The 21,345-nt window shown below is 41.0% G+C and overlaps 1 protein-coding gene across 6 annotated transcripts in view; it reads left to right on the forward strand.

Annotated features, from left to right (window-relative positions):
- Positions 1-21,345, forward strand: part of PKD (serine/threonine-protein kinase D3) — a 436,529-nt gene that overhangs the window by 154,473 nt on the left and 260,711 nt on the right. For all 6 annotated transcript variants that reach the window (XM_083137685.1, XM_083137689.1, XM_083137686.1 and 3 more), the window contains one exon: positions 1,868-2,020. In XM_083137685.1, the coding sequence (XP_082993811.1) occupies positions 1,868-2,020 (153 nt within the window). The remainder of the gene's footprint in view (positions 1-1,867; positions 2,021-21,345) is intronic.

Consider the following 21,345-nt stretch of genomic DNA (forward strand, 5'->3'; position numbering starts at 1 on the left):
GTTCTTCGTGGTATTTTGTGCATTGTAATTGTCTGAATTTTTTTAAATTTACAATTCGTATTCCAGAAGTGCAAAAATAATCAGGTGATGAGGAAATAGTGTCGTATTCGAAATATGTGACGTCTCAGTGAGGCAAGTGTCCCCTCTGTCCCCTCTTGCACTTGGTGCAAACTGAACAACTTCGGAGTGCTTGCACATGAGTGGTGCACTAAAGTGCCATCTTCCATTGAAAGCGTCCTCTGTTGACCTATCGCCTGTGTAAATATTTTAGAAAAGAGCATTGGTGCAGTGGTAAGGTGCTCTATATGCACCCATCCATCAACTAGTCCAGTGTGAAAACGGTTAACCTTACAAGTGCCTAAGAGGCGTGGAGCTGATACATTTTTTGCAACATCCATTCATGCGAGTTTTATGTGTAGTGGATTGTCGCTTCCGATGCACCATATTGCTTGATTATGGTGTTCCGCCAGACGTCCCCACAGTTTATGGGGCCATAGAATCACTGATTTCGTAGTCCGAGCTCGTAGACTCCTTTCCGTTCGTAGCGGTTGCTGATCGTTGAAATTTGTAAAGCGATGGTTGGACGCTTTCACGATCTATTAGTGGTGAATTGCTTTATGTATTAACTTTTATACCTTAGTATTGCTATGGTGATAGCTTCAGAACAGCAAAATTCCTGACATGTGTTTCTACAACATTCACAAACACTTGTTATAGAGATGTGCAGTTCGTGTATTAATTATTTATATTTAAATGCAGAAGTGAATGAAATATGACAAAATAGCGTATGTATTGATAAATATAGCAAATCCTGCCCCCTGGTTTTATTCCTGGAATCTAATAGTTTCTTCTCATGAATTTGACACTAGTAGTATTGTCAGTAATTACAATTTTCATATCAATTTCTGAAATTATTCTAGTCCAACCAATTTATATATCTTTTTAAGGTCTTAAGTTAATTTCAAACTGAATTATTTTTTTTAATAATAGTGGCTAGAGATAATATTATATCTAATTATAGTGTTGCCAGGGGTGCACATGTATATGCATGTGTTCACAAATGTAGTAAACAAGTTTTACATGTGTAGAGCATATAATTTTATTTCCCATGTCCACAAACGGTTTTTCACTTACTTTCTCAAGTCATCCTCATTGTTTACAACAAAAGAATATGTCAATTTCCCCGCCCCCTTCTTTTCAACACGTTTCAATCTTGTTTACAACATTTGTGAACACGTGCTCTCGCAGGTGCATACCTGGCTGGCAATACCATAGGACCCCCACGGAGATAATTGGATTCATCCCTTATCAGTGCTACTGATAGCTAGCTACTCGTCCTATTTCAAATATCGTAAGGATGGTTATAACGTTAGTAATTCTTGTATTTTGCCGTATCGCCTCTCTCTCTCTCTCTCTCTCTCTCTCTCTCTCTCTCTCTCTCTCTCTCTCTCTCTCTCTCTCTCTCTCTCTCCCTCTCTCTCTCGCTCTCTGTATATACAATGTGTGTGCTTGAAAATTAAATTATTGAGACAGAACTTTGTTGGTAGCAATTAGTTATTGAGATCTATTACCAATTATGGTTACACTGCATGTATTGTATATTAATTGAAACAATCCAGGAAAAACATCGGCTCTATGTTTGAAAGGGCTTCAAATATCAATAATTTACTAGAAAGAATGAAAGCGTGAAATCCAGGACTTTTCTCGTTTTGGGCTTAGTTTCGAATTTGAGAGCCTTATCCTGCAGTTATGTTAACCGCACACAACAGAATCACGGTTGCCACATACATGTATTTTTTCTGTCTAAAAACTACATTATGAGTGGAGAGTCGATACTGATTGGATGTAATTTTCTGATCTTTTCCAGGGTGATTCGGGACGGGCCAAGATGGAGGGCGCTGGGTCGGAGGTCACGTTCCTGTTCCAGTCAGGTTTAATTCGGGACACCGTGACGGCCACCAGTAGCGCACTCACACTCAAGACCCTGAAGGATCTGGCGTGCGATTTCATCAATAAAAAGGTAGGTGTACTGACGACTTGTTTAAATACAAAAATTGTAACTATTCTCTGTCCGCTGTTAGAGCAAAGTCAATGTAAACAAAGAGAGAAATCCTATTGGTTGTTGGGATGGTAGCTGCGCAGGAATTTTGCGCGTAGGAATATAGTGCATGTGATAGACAGGCCGCTCAATGCAATATTGAAGTTGTGGGACCTTATGTTTGTTAAGTGTGGAAAATGGTTGTGTTACGTCATAATTTATTATAATCATAATTATCAACATTCAGTTGTTTGTAATATGGATGGCAAAATCCGGATTAAATTTTATCCGGATATGAGATGGATTATCCTTATTATTCGGATTAAACAAATTATCCAGATATTCCGGTTATCCGTGTGTGTGCATTATCCGAACAGTTTTACCGTTTATGCGTTTTACGGGCTGTCCAGATATTCTTGTATTAGTTATTTTCGTATTTCACTGTACGGATTGTCTACAAATCCTTCATCAAATCCATTCTATCCGGATATTATTCGGATATTCGAATTATCAGGATTATCCGTTGTATCCGAAACGGATATCGGATAATGTAATATCCGGATATCCGTTATCCGAATTTTGTAAACTCCTTTATGTATAAAGAAATTGAAGCACGCACATTTTGAAATAAGTATGCAAAGTTATGTATTAAATATTTTTTACTGCGAGTCCTTGTAACGTTCTCTCTTTCAAGAAGCAGCTACGTGTGCATAATTTAACCACGGCAATATTATAAGTTGGACAGCTACGACCAATAAGAGCACAATTCCCCCCCCCCCCTTTTATCAAATTTTTACCCTTTTCCAGGTGCAAAAATTTCCCCCCCTTTTGTCCAGGTTCCGGAATTTCTCTTTTTTATATCCATTTTTCTTTTTAACACCAGAACTAGCACACAAGAAAGGTAGCTTTTTCACAGGTCACGCGATTTTGTTTTCATTGACTTCGTTCTTCCAGTGAATAGAGAATAGTGTATCAAGTGTGTAGTTCGAATTGTCTTCTTGGAGGAGCTCATAGGTTACTAGCGGAGACGGGGAACAAGCTTCACGCTATTAAGCCCACCATAGGTGCTTGGCGTTACTCGTCCCGTCCCTCTCGTCAAGAAGAAGCTGTTCTTACCAGACTCCGTATTGGACACAGCCGTCTAACGCATGGTCACTTCCTGCAAGGGCTTTACCCTCCGATGTGTTGTTTGTAATGTTGTTTGAAGTGTTGGGTATATTCTTATTGAATGTGCCGACTTTGCTATCCCCAGCTGTTTTGTCATCCCTTTTGGGTGATGACAACAGTGTTGTATCCAATGTTTTTAGATTTTTGCGAAGAGCTGGTCTCTTCCACCGTCTGTGAGGAAGCATCCTGATATTTTTAATGTGTTGTGCTTGTTTTGTGCAGGTCTTTTTACAACATTGCGCTTTTAATTTTTCCCAAGGGGCTTTAGACACCCCATTTTTTTTTTCATTTTTCAGTCAGAATTTTAGAAGGGGATATTTCCTCGTATACATAGAAGGGTGCGAAATGGTCTTAAGTGCCGACGCACCCAAAAGTTTTATTTCATTCATAGGTTACTACGAAAGGTCTGTTAAGGCACTTTTATTTCTCAGAAAATTTGTACCAAAAATTAAGTGCATGTATACAGTGTTTATTGGGTATAAAATCATGACACGACATAAACTTACGATCAAAGAGCCTAGTCTGGTTCGACACTTAGTATGTGTATATAAACATTTTTAACAAAATTGAAATTGTCATACTATGCGACCTCTTCAGGAATATACAGGGTGGTCCAAGAGCGTGGGAACGCCTATGTAAAACAAATATAGATGGCTAAATATTAATCAAACGTCGTAATACATAATGCAGGAAAGGTAGGGCGGGAGGGAGTTATAGAATATGTTACCAACAACCATCCGCCATATTGAATTCAATTTCCTTTTTCAAAACAGAAATCTGGTTTTAGTTGAGGGTCCACCCCCCTCTCCCCATATTATGCGACGAGCGCAAATAGCCAATCTGCTAACATGCCCATAATTTAGGAAAGCCAATCGGGTTTAAAGTGGGGTCCCATTAATTGTACAATGTGCCTTCACCAGAGATGGAACCCAGGATCTCTTAATTACAATGCTACAACCTTTCCACTATGTCATCGGGGAGACCGTAGCCTTTTAGATATCTTTTAGCCTTGTACTAGGTGGTTTGATTAGTTGAGGTTAACTAACCTCAACTAAAACAAAAAGAGGGAGAACCAGGGTTCAAAATCATTGGAAACTGGTGGGGGGGAGAAAGTCCTTCATCTTCAAACCCCCTCCCCACAAACATGTATATATTATACGATATACATATTCGTAATGTTAATAAACGTAAAAATAAAGTACTTAATTAAAAATATATTATTATTATTGATAATAATAATACTATTATTATTAATTACATAAAATAAATTAATTTGTTACTTTTATACATATCAGATATTGCAAAGAAGCTAATTTCTTTACCAACTGATTAAATATGTTAATAAATTATGAAATAGTTGAAGTGGTTTTATTATGTACAAGTTTTTGTTTAGTTTCTGCTTTATGATAAATCAATTAGATTTCATAGTTGTTATTGTTTTGGATTCTTGCTTTACTTTTATTGTGCATATTGATGTAGATTTGTCAATGATCTCTTGAGAGAGAAAGCATTCAATACTCACAACTACACTAATTTGTGTGTGTTTTCGATATTATTCTTAGTAAAGTATATTTCAAATTGAAAGTAATTGCTTATCTTTTGTTTGTTGTAACGAAAACTCCCCACCCCGAAAATTTTGGCTGGGTGGGGATTTTTGAGACCAAGATTGTTTGGTGGGGGAAATCCCCCCCGTGCCCCCCAGGGTTTCGCGCACTGGGGAGAACCCTCACAAGAAATTCGTTTCTAATGCTGTCATAGACTCCTTGCCAATAGTCTTGCCGACGAGACGAGACTTTGTTCTGTCTCGTCTCGCAAACAATACTATTTACAATTATACTATATCAGAGGATACAATCTCAAATTCAGAGGGATTTTCAATATTCAGTGAATGAATGAGTTAAAATTTATTGATCTATCGGCACGGCCACTTGCACCCTTCCAAGTATACGAGGAAATATCCTTTTACCTAGAACCCTTGAAGGGATTGTAAGGAGCCCTTTGAGAAAGGTTAAAAGTGAAAGGTTGTGAAGGGACCTGGACAAGACAAACACAACACATTAAAAAGGCGAAGATAGACTATGAAGTTCAGAAACAGTTAAAACACTGTCTTCTGCTTCCCATATGGATGATAAACACTTGGTAAGATTAAAAGTTTGTCTGAGGAAAGTACTCCAACATACAAGGTTATGCAGGTAAGTCTGGAATGGAACTAGAATACCCCTTTAACAAGAGCGTATATTCTAGGGTAGGTAGGCTACTTGCGAAGCCTGGAGTCTAGAGAATAAAATACAGGAGAAAAATTGATCAGAAATTGTAAACAAAGTTATTCATATCGGTGATATGATGGTGGTGATTCTGGAGTTGGCAACCTGATTTCCTATGAGTTGGCAACCTGATTTCCTATGAGTTGGCACCTGATTTCCAGTGAGTTGGCAACCTGATTTCCCGTGAGTTGGCAACCTGATTTCCCGTGAGTTGGCAACCTGATTTCCCGTGAGTTGGCAACCTGATTTCCCGTGAGTTGGCAACCTGATTTCCCGAGAGTTGGCAGCCTGATTTCCCGAGAGTTGGCAACATGGTTTCCTATGAGTTGGCCACCTGGTATACTATTAGTTGGCCACCTGATTTCCTATGAGTTGGCCACCTGATTTCCTATGAGTTGGCCACCTGATTTCCTATGAGTTGGCAACCTGGTTTCCTATGAGTTGGCAACCTGGTTTCCTATGAGTTGGCAACCTGGTTTCCTATGAGTTGGCAACCTGGTTTCCTATTAGTTGGCAAACTGGTTTCCTGTGAGTTGGCAACCTGGTTTCCTGTGAGTTGGCAACCTGGTTTCCTGTGAGTTGGCAACCTGATTTCCTATTAGTTGGCAACCTTATTTCATATGAGTTGGCAACCTGATTTCCTGAGAGTTGGCAGCCTGATTTCCTGAGAGTTGGCAGCCTGATTTCTTGAGTTGGTAAACTTATTTCTACTCATAGCCTAGGACCACGTGACAGCGAGATAGCCCAGATCTTGGACTCATTTTACGCCACTGCCGTTTAATATTGTCCCAGTGCCCACACACACACATTGGGAACGTGGAGTGAGTTACGGACCATGTAACCCCATCAAGACACTGGCAGATGGTTGTCCCGGTATCTGTCGCTCGCTTCAGATGCAGTGTATTATTTTTCCGCCCCATTGCTCCGTTCTGTCTGTCTCTTCCCGACCATTACGCCCTCTCTTCTTCCCGGGACGTCTGGGGAGTTTCAATTTCAGTGTTGCCTTCGGAGAAGTTGCAGCGGTTTAGCCCGTGGACCGTGAAATTGAATCGTTCGAGTGGGCGGCTTCAGGGGGAGGAGGAGGAGGGGAGATCTCCCATCAGGTACAAACACTGCGGCTGGATGCAAATTCTTTTGTCCTTGTTGAGGTTCGCACCGATTATCCTCGGTGGACCTGTAGTTGTTGGTAATTGAACCGTACATTTCTTCTCCATTTCTCGGCCTAAGACTTGTCTAAGCAGCGTTTGCTACAACCTGTCACGTTTCCCGCAGTAGCATTCGCTTCGCAATTTCTGTGCCAATTAGAACGGAGGTAAGAGTCGTCCGCTAAACGCAGGGCCATGAAATTAGCAGCGCTGTTGCCACGTCAGAGCACAACACCGTGTGTTCGGAGGTTTAAGAGAATGGAATAACTCGTTGCAGAGTTGGTCTTTGTTATCCATGTGATTCAAACTGACAGTATTTGCCCAAAAGGTGAGGGATGAGATAAACGTGCCCCGGAGAGCAATTTTTGTAGGTTTGCTTTTTCCAAATGTGGCAACAGTGCATTTCTGCCCAGTCGCCTACTTTCATGGCCGTGCATTTAGGCAAGGAGTGAATGTTAACCAGAAGAAGGCTTAAGCAGACATTGTTGCCACGTTACAGTCTTAACTCCTACTTTTTTTCTTATTGTCTTGTTGAAGTTTGTGTTATACCTTACGGGGGAGAGTGACAATTTCCCCTAGGACTTTCTTGCTGCGGCAGCTGCCGATCACTGTTGCCAACTTCGCTCCGTTGGCGCCAGATCTGGCTCTTTGGTGCACTCGTTTTGCTGTGAACTGTGGCACCCGTCCCTTGCCCCACTATGATGCCACCACTGGCTCCGGCCCACAAAGACCAACTTTTATTAGTGTACATTTTGCATGTGACGTGATATTGATATATTGGCGTCACCCACCCTCTCTTACCTCCCTAACTACTTTTATATAGCGCCGTGGCTGAGTTGAAGATGACAATATTGTTATCCGGGAATCCTATATTTTCGATTTCATGCGACCATCGGTGGATTATTAAGATGGGTGATGCCGCCAAATCTAGGTGGTGAAAATTAAGAATAAATTACCATCACCCTACCCTGTAGATATTCTAGCTGAAGTTTAAAATTAAGATTTATGTACCTTGCACCAAATGGAGGTAGCAACTATAGGGCAAGGAAACAAGGAAAACAAAGCCACGATATCTTAAGGCGAGGAGGGACAATTTCCCCTAGGTCTTTCTCGCTGGGGCAGCTGCTGATCACTGTTGCCAACTTCGCTCTTTTGGAGCCAGATCTGGCTCTTTCATGCACTCGTTTGACTGTGAACTGTGGCACCCGCCCTCTGCCCCACTATGATGCCACCACTGGCTCCGACCCATAAATATGCTGTTCGCAAATTCATCCTTTATCAAAATCTGAATTCAATTGCTTCATCTACCCTCAACTCGATTCGAATAACTGGTTCCCATCTGCCAGGACCTTGCTCGTATAACTGGTTCCGTCTGCCAGGATCTAGCTCGAATAGCTGATAACTGGTTCCGTCTACCAGGAACTAGCTCGAATAACGTTCCTCCTCTGTCCGAACCTCTCTCGAATAACTGGTTCCCTCTGCCAGGGTCTCGCTCGAATAACTGGTTCCGTCTGCCAGGATCTCACTCGAATAATTGGTTCCCCTAGGAATGTGAGATCCTCTATTCTCTCCAGGATGTCGATTCCCTCTACCTGAAGCTCTGATCCCTCATTCCCTCCACCTAACTTTTTCTCTCTTTTTTAATCGAAAGGCAGAAAAACCATCAGCTCAATGCACACATCGTTGGAAGGTTGTGTAGCGTTTAGGGCGGGCAGGATGAAAACACAGAACGTGCCTCTCAGCCTTCATGCGAGGCCTTGCAAACAAGCGCGAGGTTCCTCATAACACCTCAAACATGATCCACGAATATTCTCTCCCAATGGAAACAAAGTTCTGTAAACAGACGCGGGCTCCAGTAATTCCGCGTGAGGTGTTCTGGACAGTCCACCCTTTCTCAGGTGTTGAAAACGGACGCAGGGTTTGAATCTGCAGTTTTAATTATTTTTCGGCTCAATCGTGGCGATGTGACTGAGAAGTTGTTACATTAGAACACCCATAGAAACGCGTTACTCTAACCACAACAACACAGAGACAGTTTTTCATTTTCTAAAACCCTGTAATCTAGACGGAGCTTCACTTTATCTATCAAACTGTGTATGCAAGTTTGTCGCTGTGGTCTTGAACATTACATTTGATGCCTTATTTTTTTTATAGCTTAGGAACATATCACACAATATTTATTTTAATATTTGTTCATTCGCTTTAGAGTTCGCTGTATGGATGGTCGTGAGTACGAATACAGGTTTGGACAGAGATTTTTGATAATGTAGTCGTGAGACAGTTACTTGAAATGAAAATAAGGAACAATGTAGTTTGCTAATATATATTATTTTAAGGTTGATGTACTATGTACACATTTTTTACTAGCAAATACTGTTCGTCACGAACGTTTTAAAAGCATGAGAGTGTAAAATCATAGAACAAACACTGTTGAATTAACTTCTTTACACAAGTACTCGTATAAAGTAATTCTGGTTCGCTAGATGTCACTTGTGTTATGTTATTCTTTTGTTTAAGAATTTACTTTGAATTTTCAAATTTGAACATTTGAGAATTATGCAAGTTAATGAAAGGAAAGAACAGCCCACTATTCACGTCCATACATGCAACACGTTCTATGAGATGAATAGGCTTCGGATAGTTATGCACAAAAAAACCTTTTAAATATTCATGCAAATATGCTCTTAAAATGGTCGAAATATGCTATTTAATTAAATGATCAAAATATGGAGTTAAAATTTTAAACATTTACATCAAACTCAGAAAATTTAGCCACAGCTTGTAACTATTTATTAATTCCACTGTTTACATGAGTAAAAATATATGGTTTGGCTTACCTTATTGACAATTGACCATATTTTACATATGGTTTTTGTATATGTATCTTTATCATAAGTCCACTAACTGTTTCTGACTTCACTGAACATCACGATTAGCAGAAGGTGGAATTTCACCAGCTGTCCCTCATTCTACTCAGCATAAAAGGTTACTATTGCACTTAATAACTACGTATTGTTTCAGATGCTCAAAAGTAAACTTATGCCTGTTATCCACGAGAATACTTTTATACTCTGAAAACACTCTCTCTCCACATCACAAGAAACAATAGGCGCATGTTGTAATTTCAACAAATCGGAAAGGTGCAGTTCACTTGGAATACCGTCCACATTTTGTTTCCCTTCATGAATAGAGCAAATGTCCTTTTGGAGCTTGTAGCCAGAATTCTTCGCGAACACATACTGAATCATGTTTCTGAATTGCTCCAAAGAAAAGGAAACTACAAATTTTCAGACAGAAACAGCAGAATATGCATTTCTAAGAAAAAAATCCTGAAGACACTGAAAATATGCATTTCCATATGCTATGCAAAATGCATAACTATCCGAAGCCTAGTTATGAATAGTTAAGATTAGAGTACCCGTAGAGAAACTTACGGCCACGCTTTTAAAATAACGGTAATCATAACTGAATGTAGCTGAATTACTTTTTAGCAAACTGCAACCTTACCTACTTTTAAATAGTTACTTCCCAAAAACCTGAGTACCAACAATAGGGATGGAATAATATGATAAATTATCATTTTTTATTTGTTGTAGTAGTATAAACATATGAAGACACATTATGTACCAGAAACTTAAATAAAACATATGTAAGTCATCATATATTTATTTTATTACAAATAACGATCATTGATTGCAAGTAATTACTTTGCAAGAAAATTTACAACAGAAGGTAACTGTAAAAGTAACTTAGTTGCTTTTCAATTACTAGTAACTGCAACTGAGTTACTTTCTAAAATGAGTAACTGAGTTACTTTCTAAAATGAGTAACTGAGTTACTTTCTAAAATGAGTAACTGACTTACTTTCTAAAATGAGTAACTGAGTCACTTTCTAAAGTGAGTAACTGAGTCACTTTCTAAAGTGAGTAACTGAGTCACTTTCTAAAGTGAGTAACTGAGTCACTTTCTAAAGTGAGTAACTGAGTCACTTTCTAAAGTGAGTAACTGAGTTACTTTCTAAAGTGAGTAACTGAGTTACTTTCTAAAGTGAGTAACTGAGTCACTTTCTAAAGTGAGTAACTGTAACTCACTTTTTAAAACTTAGTTTAGAAAATAACTTTCCGAACGCTGGTATAGACGGTATATACAGAGTAAATGAATTCTTGGGTGGGGTCGCGAACTGTAATAATCATTATTTTGGCAAAACTGTAACTTAAACATGATTTACTGTTACAAAAACAAAGCACAAGCTACCTCCACATCTCTTACATTTCGTTATCTTCTTCTCAACCTCTGCCATGTACTGTGTTGGGGGTGTTGGGCTTGTGTGAGTAAATTGCTGCATGTACTGCCATAGTGCTGTGGGCATGTGTTACACAATTACGTCTGGTGTGAACTTAACAGTTTGGCGTTCTCCAACACAGCCTGTTCTTGGAGGCAAAGATGACGGGAAGGCGTAACGGTCAGTGACCTGGTTGCTCGCGTGAGAACGTTCTACCTGGCTTCCCTCGGCTGCCGTCAGCATCACAAAGCACGTAGGGAGAGAGAATATCTGGGAAGCAACAGAGCGGGGGGAAGGATGCTGTAAATCACAGAGCACCATCTAAAATCTTTGACCATGTGCGTCTGTGCGTGCGGAACAATGCAGCTGGTAATGAAATTTCATTGGAGGTTCCTGCGCTTGAAGTTCCTCCAGGCTTAGGGATGTTGTTATAATGAGAGCACATTTTCCCCCTTTTTCGTCGAATTGTATCCCTTTTTAGGTGTAAAATTTCCCTCTTCCGTTCAATTTTTCCCTTTTTCGTGAAATTTTACGTTTTTTCTAATATAAATTTTCCCCTTTCTTCCATTTTTCTCTCTTAAAGGTGCAGAATTTCGCTTTTCATCAAAATGTACCTACCCTTTTCAGGTGTAAAATTTCCCCCTTCCGTCCATTTCCACCCCTGGATTTCGCTTTTTCGTCAAATTCTACCTTTTTCCACGTTCAAAATTTTACCCTTGTCAAAATTTTCCCTTTCAAGGTGCACGATTTCCCTTTTTCGTCAACTTTGACCCTATGCGCAGGTATAAAATTTCCCCCTTTTGTCCAATTTTTCCCTTTCAAGGTTCAGAATTTCCCCTTTTCGTTCATTTTTTTCATTCATCGTCAAGTACTTCGGCGCTAATGTACACTCCTGTTCACAAACATTGGAACATTTTATAGAGTTGAACAGTTCAAGTGTGTGCCGCTTTCTGAGATTAGGAGCGTACAGAAAATGAAGCGGCTATTACATGAAATATGTATGCGGGCTTCTGTGGCGGAGTTGGCGGCGTTACGAACTGCGCAGCCAGAGGTTCTAGGTTCGAATCCTAGCATGGATGTATCATTGGGTTTATCCATTTCGTGTGTTCATAGTTCGTCACGATTTACCCAACAGGTAGAAATGTGACGTAAAATAGAAGCAGACTATTGTGGCGCAGTGTTTAGTACAGCGCGCTACGGGTTCGGATCCCGGCCAGAACGTGGATGTTCTGTGTGTGTCCCTTTCTACACTTTCATCATATCACTCATTCTCATCTTTGGGATTAGCCAAAATTGGTAGTAATGATAAAAAAAATCAAAGGAATAAATCAATCAACCGAAATAGAACGTGAAATATGTAACCTTACAATGAAAATACACTTTATAGTTGTAAGAAAATTTTATCTTATTTCACAAATGGATCTGCATTGTTTGAAGTGTATAATACCAGTTTATACACAAAATTCAAGTATACATAGAAAATACAAGTAGATACACAAAATTCCAGTTTCAGTGGTTTTGTTCAAAGTGTCCTCCATTGTTTGCAATACACTGTGTGCAACGATCAACAACAGAATTTTAAATACGATGCAGTAAACTTGTATCATTGTTGATGACATGAAATGCATTGATAATCGAGTCTTTCAGTGAATCCAAATCTGCCGGTGATTGTGAGTATACCATATCCTTAACAATTTCCCACAAAGCAAAATCGCATGGCGTCAAATCACAAGAACACGCAGGCCAATCAATGGTACCACTCTTTAAATGTGTCATCTAACAACAAGCAACCACACTACAACAAGCCAGAGACTCAACTGTCGACAAAAGAATAACGAGTGCAGCGTTGCCAGTGTCACATGACAATGTTACCAACCGTATACCTAAAAAATATTACTTAGCACGAGAAGCACATACACTATCGTAATACTATTATCAAGCCTGAAGCCTTGAAGGTAAAACACTGAAGAAAAATAATTAGAAACTGTGAATAAACCTGATTTCAATAAGAAGCTAATGGCGGTTCTGAAGTTGGCAACCTGAATTCTTAAGGAGTTGGCAACCTGGATTCTTAAGGAGTTGGCAACCTGGATTCTTAAGGAGTTGGCAACCTGAATTCTTAAGGAGATGGCAAACTGAATTCTTAAGGAGTTGGCAACCTGAATTCTTAAGGAGATTGCAACCTAAATTCTTAGGAGTAGGGAACCTGACTACCGTTGGGATGGCAACGTGGCTTCCTTGAAGACGTCAAGAATGAGCCTAGTCTTTTCCCCTCCTCCATAGCCAGGTGTCACAGTGGGCTAGTCCAGTTCTTAGACTCTGCATACGCCACTGTACAAAACGTATGCACCTCATAGTTTTATATCCAAAAACTCACTGTGGTACAAGTGTTCAAAATGAATGTTTTCTAGGTTTTCAAATTGTAGGGATAGACAGAGACTACCCTTGATTTCTTACCATTGTAATGTTACGCTAAATAGTCAAAACCAATCTATATCTGTTTATTCAGAAACTGTTAAAATTTGGGAACATAAGATTCTATGCCCAGGCGCCTGTACCACGAGTTATCCCGAGAATCGAACCCGTTCCTTCAACACAGTGGTCGGACGTCATACCGGGTGGACCACAGTGCTTTCAGTGTGGTGGTCGGTTTACAAAGAACACATCGAAGACTTAGTTTTTAGCTCGGGAGATGGCGCAAATTACTACAAGAACAACACTGCTTGTTGATTCATATGATAAAAGCCTCGAGTGTCCTGGAGATAAGAGCATAATAACAGCGGAAGGCACCGCAAAGAGTTTTTTCCTTACCCTTATCTGTTCTCATCTTATCATCCGCAGATTCTCTCATTATCTTGCGCATCTGCTGGAAGTATGCCAAAGCATTTGAATGTAGATTGCTCGCTAGATATTACGTCTAGCCGAGTGGAAGGACTCCATGCTCACTGAGGGCTGGGATAACAGTTCTGGGTAGAAGAGGATGTTGGTTGGTCAATCGCAATACGGTGTCGCTACTTGGTGTTCCTGGTTCGAGTCCTGGCTATCCGCTGGGTCTGCCAAATGTGTTAGAAAATAAAAAAGAATATATAGGGAGACATAATGGTTCTGATCCCACCCAACCCCGATTGACCTATCTATGCATAAAGTGGACTTAAAACACATTGTGAGCAAACAAACAATGCAATATGCACCGAAATGTCTTTAGCATTTCCATTAAGACCATAGTACGAGAAACCATTTTAGTTGCATCTGCGTACATATAGTAGTTACCTGCTCTTCCCTCTACCCCATTCTCCACCTTTTGCAAGCGCATATGCGTATGACTCGCCCCCCCTTCTTTTTCTCCCAATGTTGAAATAAAGCTCTAACATTCTCAATCTGCCATAGTTGAGATTGTGTGGTCAGCATCGCTCCGGTAAACTCATTAACCTTATCTGATAAGCCGACTCGATGGGCAAGCTCAACGATCGATTCGATTTGGTTTATTTTACTTTTCTGCCACTTTTCGCTAATCGCGCAGATGAGGATGAGTGATGATATGATGATATACCATGCCCAGACCAAGATTCGAACCAGTTACCCTTGGCGTCGTAGCGCGCAGTACTAACCACTCCGCCACGGCGGTCGGCGTTAAACGGTCAACATTTCCGTGTTCGAATCCTGGTCCTGAGCATGTCTTGAGAATTTCATCCCCACACTCATCCACATCGCCGCGATTGGCCAATTGTGGCAGGAAATAAACGTAAAGTAACACATATTCCAAGTACCTCATTGATAAAAGAGGATGGGTGGAGACCAGAGCAACTTATACAGAGACATTGACGTGAACATTTCCTATTGAGTCTATCCCCATCTGGAATCGAACCTAGGTCTCGCGTGCGGCAGCCAGACGTCCTCGCGACTGGAAATATGAGTCTCGATTACACTGAACGGTGAACATCCCTTTTCGCGGTGTGATGTAACTAGAGCAAGGCGTTGCCCCGGATGACGCAATGTCAATTAAAAAAAAAGCTTTCTATTCAGATTGGGAGGCGCGCAACACCGCTCAATCTTCATCTAGGTTGGGGGTCCCGTCTCATCCCACGGGACCATAATCAATCGCTGTGTGATTAATGTAGGGCATAGGCAAGCGATCTAAACCTAGAGGAGGACGGCGCGATCCATGGCCCGGAACGGGAATATCAACCGCACTTACCACCTGCCCCAGGCCCCCGAGGGATTGTGCAAGTGCTGTGGATCGTTAATCTTGGAAGAGAAGGCCGTAAGGAGGAACTTAAGCACACTCTCATCAAACTGGCGGCCAAAGTTTCCGAAAGCCGTCATCCGTCTTTCGGAAGGTGTATGGCTTCTCTACCTTCCCGTCCGTTGTGCTTCGTATAAGAACTTCGTGGCTTGATTCGAATCAACCGGTGGAATTCATTTCTCAACCACTACAGCTCACCGCTCAGGAGATGATCCCCAACGGAAGTGTAGCGACAAGCGACTCCACTATTAGGGTTATGGGAGTGCACCCTGAGTGAGAAACACATGTGGGCTCGCTGTGACCGATGCAGCGATACAAGTCGTTTACGGTTACCAGACGCCCTGTTTTACCTGGACTAATCCTCTTTTTCGAGTCCTAAAAATGGTCCGGGCAGATTTTTAGGAAAATTTGGAAATGTTCTCTTTTCTGTTATTTAATAATAATTGTTAATATTACTTTCGTCTTCAATTTCAAAGTAAAGAAATACGACACTCTCAGTTGCAAGCACAAAGCCATGAAATAAAAATTGTTGGACTTTTGCGTCTCTTCTGTTGTCGCTTCTCGTCGCGTAAGGTTTTGTTTTCAAAGCATTTGTGATATCTACCGCGGCTCATGGTGATCAGCAAGTTTCTAGCAATAGGTAAGAATATGCGATACGCCGCGGCTTTCTTTGATTTGATTTTCATGACATCAGAATTGAGAAATAAACAATAGTTTTTAACTGCTGTACTCTTAGTTGTTACATGGCAGTTGAGCTCTGTGGATCAGCGATCTGAACCATGCCGAAACGCAAATGTAATTTTAGTAACGACTTACCTTACAAAAACGGTTTCCTGACTTTTTGCCTGGAAGAAACAACTCCAAGGCAGAATGTCTTGCAGAATGTCAATTTATGTTATTATTTTAAAGTAAGACACCGAGTTTCACAACCGCATAATATTACGGGCATAGTGAATAAATATTAGAGTATTCAGACATTTGCAATGAGGCCTATTATTAGTTATACGGAAACGGTGTGAAATTGTATTACAGGGGTGTGTGACCTATAAGCTCACCAAAGCACCAGTAAGCACAAAACGTGTGTTCGAACTGCTGCATCTATGTCGAAAGTTGTTAACTCTTTGCAATCTAAAAATGCCATCTTCTTTAAAGTTTGTCATCTGGTAACTCTAAAGTCATTGCCGTATATTCTTTTTTTAAATTCTTTGAAATGCAGTCTAAATTAGGGATGGCCAAACGGATCGGGATCCGAAAAATCCGGATCCATTCGGATCCGGATCCAAAAGTTACGGATCTGGATCCGGATCCGGATCCGAAAATTCCGGATCCGGGTCTGAAAGTTTCGGATCTGGATCCGGATCCAAGAGTTCCGGATCTGGATCTGGATCCGAGAGTTCCGGATCCGCGGATCCGGATCCGGGTCTGAAAGTTTCGGATCTGGATCTGGATCCGGATCCGGATCCGAGAGTTTCGTATCGCAATCCCATTATAATATTACCACACCTTAAAAGGTATTATGATCTTCGATTACAAAGAAATTTTTCGTTAGTCCTACAAGAATTTTTTTCAAGTGTTGTTCCTAAAACACTTTGCTACGCATCGGCTAACACACTCGTGCACAAAAATAATCTTACTTGTTTAACATAAAATGTCAGAGGTGATTTTGTAAATGCCATTGAAACGAATATGTATTCGAATTCGAATGTATTGGAAATGAAAACACACATAAATGTGAGACATTCCATTCCAGGATGAAACCTTTAACACATATAACAAGATAGAAATGTTATACAAAAATTATACAATTGTTCTACAGTTACAGTTTTCCAAATTAAAATAAAACATTATAATATATGCAGTGTTATATAATTACAAAGTGTAAGACTAACAAGGGAGGTTATCTAAGTGTCCCCTTCCGATTTCCATGAAACTTGGCAGTATAGTGGGGCCCAAAGGAAGAATTACGTGTTTTTTTGTTTCACCTAAAAAACGGTTTTAGGGGGCAAAACCCCTTCAAATGTCAAGATGAGGACAAATTGAAGTGAGGATCTGACCCCTGTGTCCCCCTCCGATTTCCATGATACTTGGCAGGTGTGTGTATAAACGGGCCCAAATGAAGAAATACGTGTTTTTTTGTTTCGGCTAAAAATCTGTTCTAGGGGGCAACCTCCTCTCAAATGTCAAGATGAGGACAAATTGAAGTGGGGATCTGACCCCTGTGTTCCCCTCAGATTTCCATGAAACGTGGCAGGTGTATAGAGGAACCCAAAAGAAGAAATACGTGTTTTTTTGTTTCAGCTAAAAACTGTTTTAGGGGGCAAAATCCCCTCAAATGTCAAGATGAGGACAAATTGACGTGGGGAGTATCTGACCCCTGTGTCCCCCTCCGATTCCCACGAAATTTGACACGTGTATAGAGAGGCCCTATGCTCCCTGTTTCTTCCTATGCCATATTTACGTGGTTTCGGGGTCAGATCCCCACTTCAATTTCTCCTCATCTTGACATTTTAGGGGGGGCCTCTATACACCTTCCAAGTTTCATGGAAATCGGAGGGGAAGACTTAGACCTCCCTTGTAAGTGTATTAATTAATTACAAATCGCGCACGCGCGCACACACATATATATATATATATATATATATATATATATATATATATGTATATATATTATAACAGTTGGGCTGAAAAGTTCGTAGGCTGACTCATAGATGGCGTTACTAGAATTAAATCCATGTGATTTTTACTTAGTACTAACCTTCAAAAGATACGTGTAAAAATTTCACAGCTGCCGGATAATTAGTTCGTGAGATATAGCATTGTGAGTGAAGCAGTTTTTTGTTATTGTGAAAAAATGGATAAGAAAGAAATTCGTGTGTTAATAAAGCATTGCTTTTTGGTGAAAAAAAAATACTGTTGAAGCCAAGGCTTGGCTTGATAAACATTATTCAGACTCTGCACCAGGAAAATCAACCGTTGAGAAGTGGTTTGCTAAATTTAAACGACGCGAAATGAGCATCGAAGACGATGCACGCAGTGGACGCCCCAAAGAGGCTGTTACCGACGAAAACATCAAAAAAATCCACAAAATAATTTTAAATGATCGTAAAGTGAAGTTGATCGAGATATCTGAGACTTTAAAAATATCAAAGGAACGTGTTGGACATATTGTGCATGAATATTTGAACATGCGAAAGGTGTGTGCAAAATGGGTGCCGCGCGTGCTCACAATCGATCAAAAGCAACAACGTTTTGATGATTCGGAGCAATGTTTAGCGATATTCAACCGTAATAAACACGAATTTTTCCGTCGATATATTACAATGGATGAAACATGGCTTCATAACTACACTCAAGAGTCCAATCGACAGTCAGCCGAGTGGACTGCACGTGATGAACCGAATCCAAAGCGTGGAAAGACGCAACAGTCGGCTGGCAAGGTTATGGCATCAGTATTCTGGGATGCGCATGGTATTATATTCATCGATTACCTCAAAAAGGGCCAGACCATCAACAGCGATTATTACATAGCGTTGTTGGAGCGTTTAAAGGATGAAATCACGAAAAAACTGCCCCATTTGAAGAAGAAAAAAGTGCTGTTTCATCACGACAATGCACCGTGTCACAAATCAATGAAAACGATGGCAAAATTATATGAATTAGACTACGAATTGCTTCCCCATCCACCATATTCTCCAGATCTGGCCCCCAGTGACTTTTTCCTGTTTGCAGACCTTAAAAGAATGCTCGCTGGAAAGAAATTTAGCACTGATGAAGAGGTAATCGCCGAAACTGAGGCCTATTTTGAGGCTAAAGAGAAATCGTACTATAAAAATGGCATCGAAAAATTGTATGACCGCTATAATCGTTGTATCGCCCTCGAAGGCAACTATATTGAACAATAAAATCGAATTTTGTCAAAAAATTTTTTTTTACTATGTTAGCCTACGAACTTTTCAGCCCAACTGTTATATATGTATATATATTATAACAGTTGGGCTGAAAAGTTCGTAGGCTGACTCATAGATGTCGTTACTAGAATTAAATCCATGTGATTTTTACTTAGTACTAACCTTCAAAAGATACGTGTATAAATTTCACAGCTGCCGGATAATTAGTTCGTGAGATATAGCATTGTGAGTGAAGCAGCTTTTGTTATTGTGAAAAAATGGATAAAAAAGAATTTCGTGTGTTAATAAAGCATTGCTTTTTGGCGAAAAAAAATACTGTTGAAGCCAAGGCTTGGCTTGATAAACATTATTCGGACTCTGCACCAGGAAAATCAACCGTTGAGAAGTGGTTTGCTAAATTTAAACGATGCGAAATGAGCATCGAAGACGATGCACGCAGTGGACGCCCCAAAGAGGCTGTTACCGACGAAAACATCAAAAAAGTCCACAAAATAATTTTAAATGATCGTAAAGTGAAGTTGATCGAGATAGCTAAGACTTCAAAAATATCAAAGGAACGTGTTAGACATATTGTGCATGAATATTTGAACATGCGAAAGCTGTGTGCAAAACGGGTGCCGCGCGTGCTCACAATCGACAATGCACCGTGTCACAAATCAATGAAAACGATGGCAAAATTATATGAATTAGACTACGAATTGCTTCCCCATCCACCATATTCTCCAGATCTGGCCCCCAGTGACTTTTTCCTGTTTGCAGACCTTAAAAGAAAGCTCGCTGGAAAGAAATTTAGCACTGATGAAGAGGTAATGGCCGAAACTGAGGCCTATTTTGAGGCTAAAGAGAAATCGTACTATAAAAATGGCATCGAAAAATTGTATGACCGCTATAATCGTTGTATCGCCCTCGAAGGCAACTATATTGAATAATAAAATCGAATTTTGTCAAAAAAATATTTTTTACTATGTTAGCCTACGAACTTTTCAGCCCAACTGTTATATATATGTATATTAGCAGGTAACAATATGTTATAAGCACATTCTTACTTTCCAAAGAAGCGCATGTGGGATGGCAAAAACGGATCCGGATCCGAAAGTTTTGGATCCGGATCCGAAAATTCTGGATCCGGATCCGGATATGAAAATTCCGGATCCGCGGATCCGGATCCGAAAAAATTTAGGATCCGGACCCTTAGGATTCGGAACCAACCGGATCCGGATTTCGGATCCGCCAGGATCCGGATCTGGCCATCCCTAGTCTAAATAATGCACAGGATAAGCGATACAAAAGTATTCTGGCCACTGAAAGAAACTGTTGCTGCGGACACACGCTCTGCGTGATTGACGCAAATCAACTCCCACGCACTTTGAAAATGATACTAGACTGCAGCGGAATGCTTTCTGCTACCCTAAAATCTACATATGGGCCAGTCCTTCCCTTCAGCCCCGCTCCCCGTCACACCACGTTTGGGGATCTTCTCGTGAGCGTTGAGCTGTACCTAGGTGCACTGTCAGCGTCGTTTCCTCAGACCGATTTGCAGTGCTGCTGAAGCTGTCGCTTGAATTAAAAGTCGCTGGATACGCAGTTAAGTTCACAGTGGTGGCACAGCCGTTTAAGTTGAAAGAAACAATGGTAGGTGTTGGACGAGACCTGAGTTGAGATAGCGAGTCGGTTGCTGAGTTGGGATATCGAGAGTAATGGGCTCGAGTTGCGATATCAAGAGTGATGGGCTCGAGTTGGGATGTCGAGAGTGAGGGCTCGAGTTTGGATATCGAGAGTGTTGGCTTGAGTTGGGATATCGAGAGTGATGGCTTGAGTTGGGATGTCGAGAGTGAGGGCTCGGAATTGGGACATCGAGAGTGAGGGTTCGGAGTTGGGATATCGAGAGTGATGGGCTCGAGTTGGGATATCGAGAGTGATGGGCTCGAGTTGGGATATCGAGAGTGATGGGCTCGGAGTTGTGATATCGAGAGTGATGGCTCGAGTTGGGACGTCGAGAGTGATGGGCTCGAGGATGGTCTCGAGTTGGGACATCGAGAGTGAGGGCTCTAGTTGGGACATCGAGAGTGAGGGCTCTAGTTGGGACATCGAGAGTGAGATCTCGGAGTTGGGACATCGAGAGTGAGGGCTCGGAGTTGGGACATCGAGAGTGATGGCTCGGAGTTGGGATATCGAGAGTGATGGTTCGAGTTGGGACATCGAGAGTGAGGGCTCGAGTTGGGACATCGAGAGTGAGGGCTCGGAGTTGGGACATCGAGAGTGAGGGCTCGGAGTTGGGACATCGAGAGTGAGGGCTCG

This window comes from Lepisma saccharinum, chromosome 16 (assembly GCF_977018435.1).
Source record: "Lepisma saccharinum chromosome 16, izLepSacc3.1, whole genome shotgun sequence".
Classification (NCBI taxonomy): Eukaryota; Metazoa; Arthropoda; class Insecta; order Zygentoma; family Lepismatidae; genus Lepisma; species Lepisma saccharinum.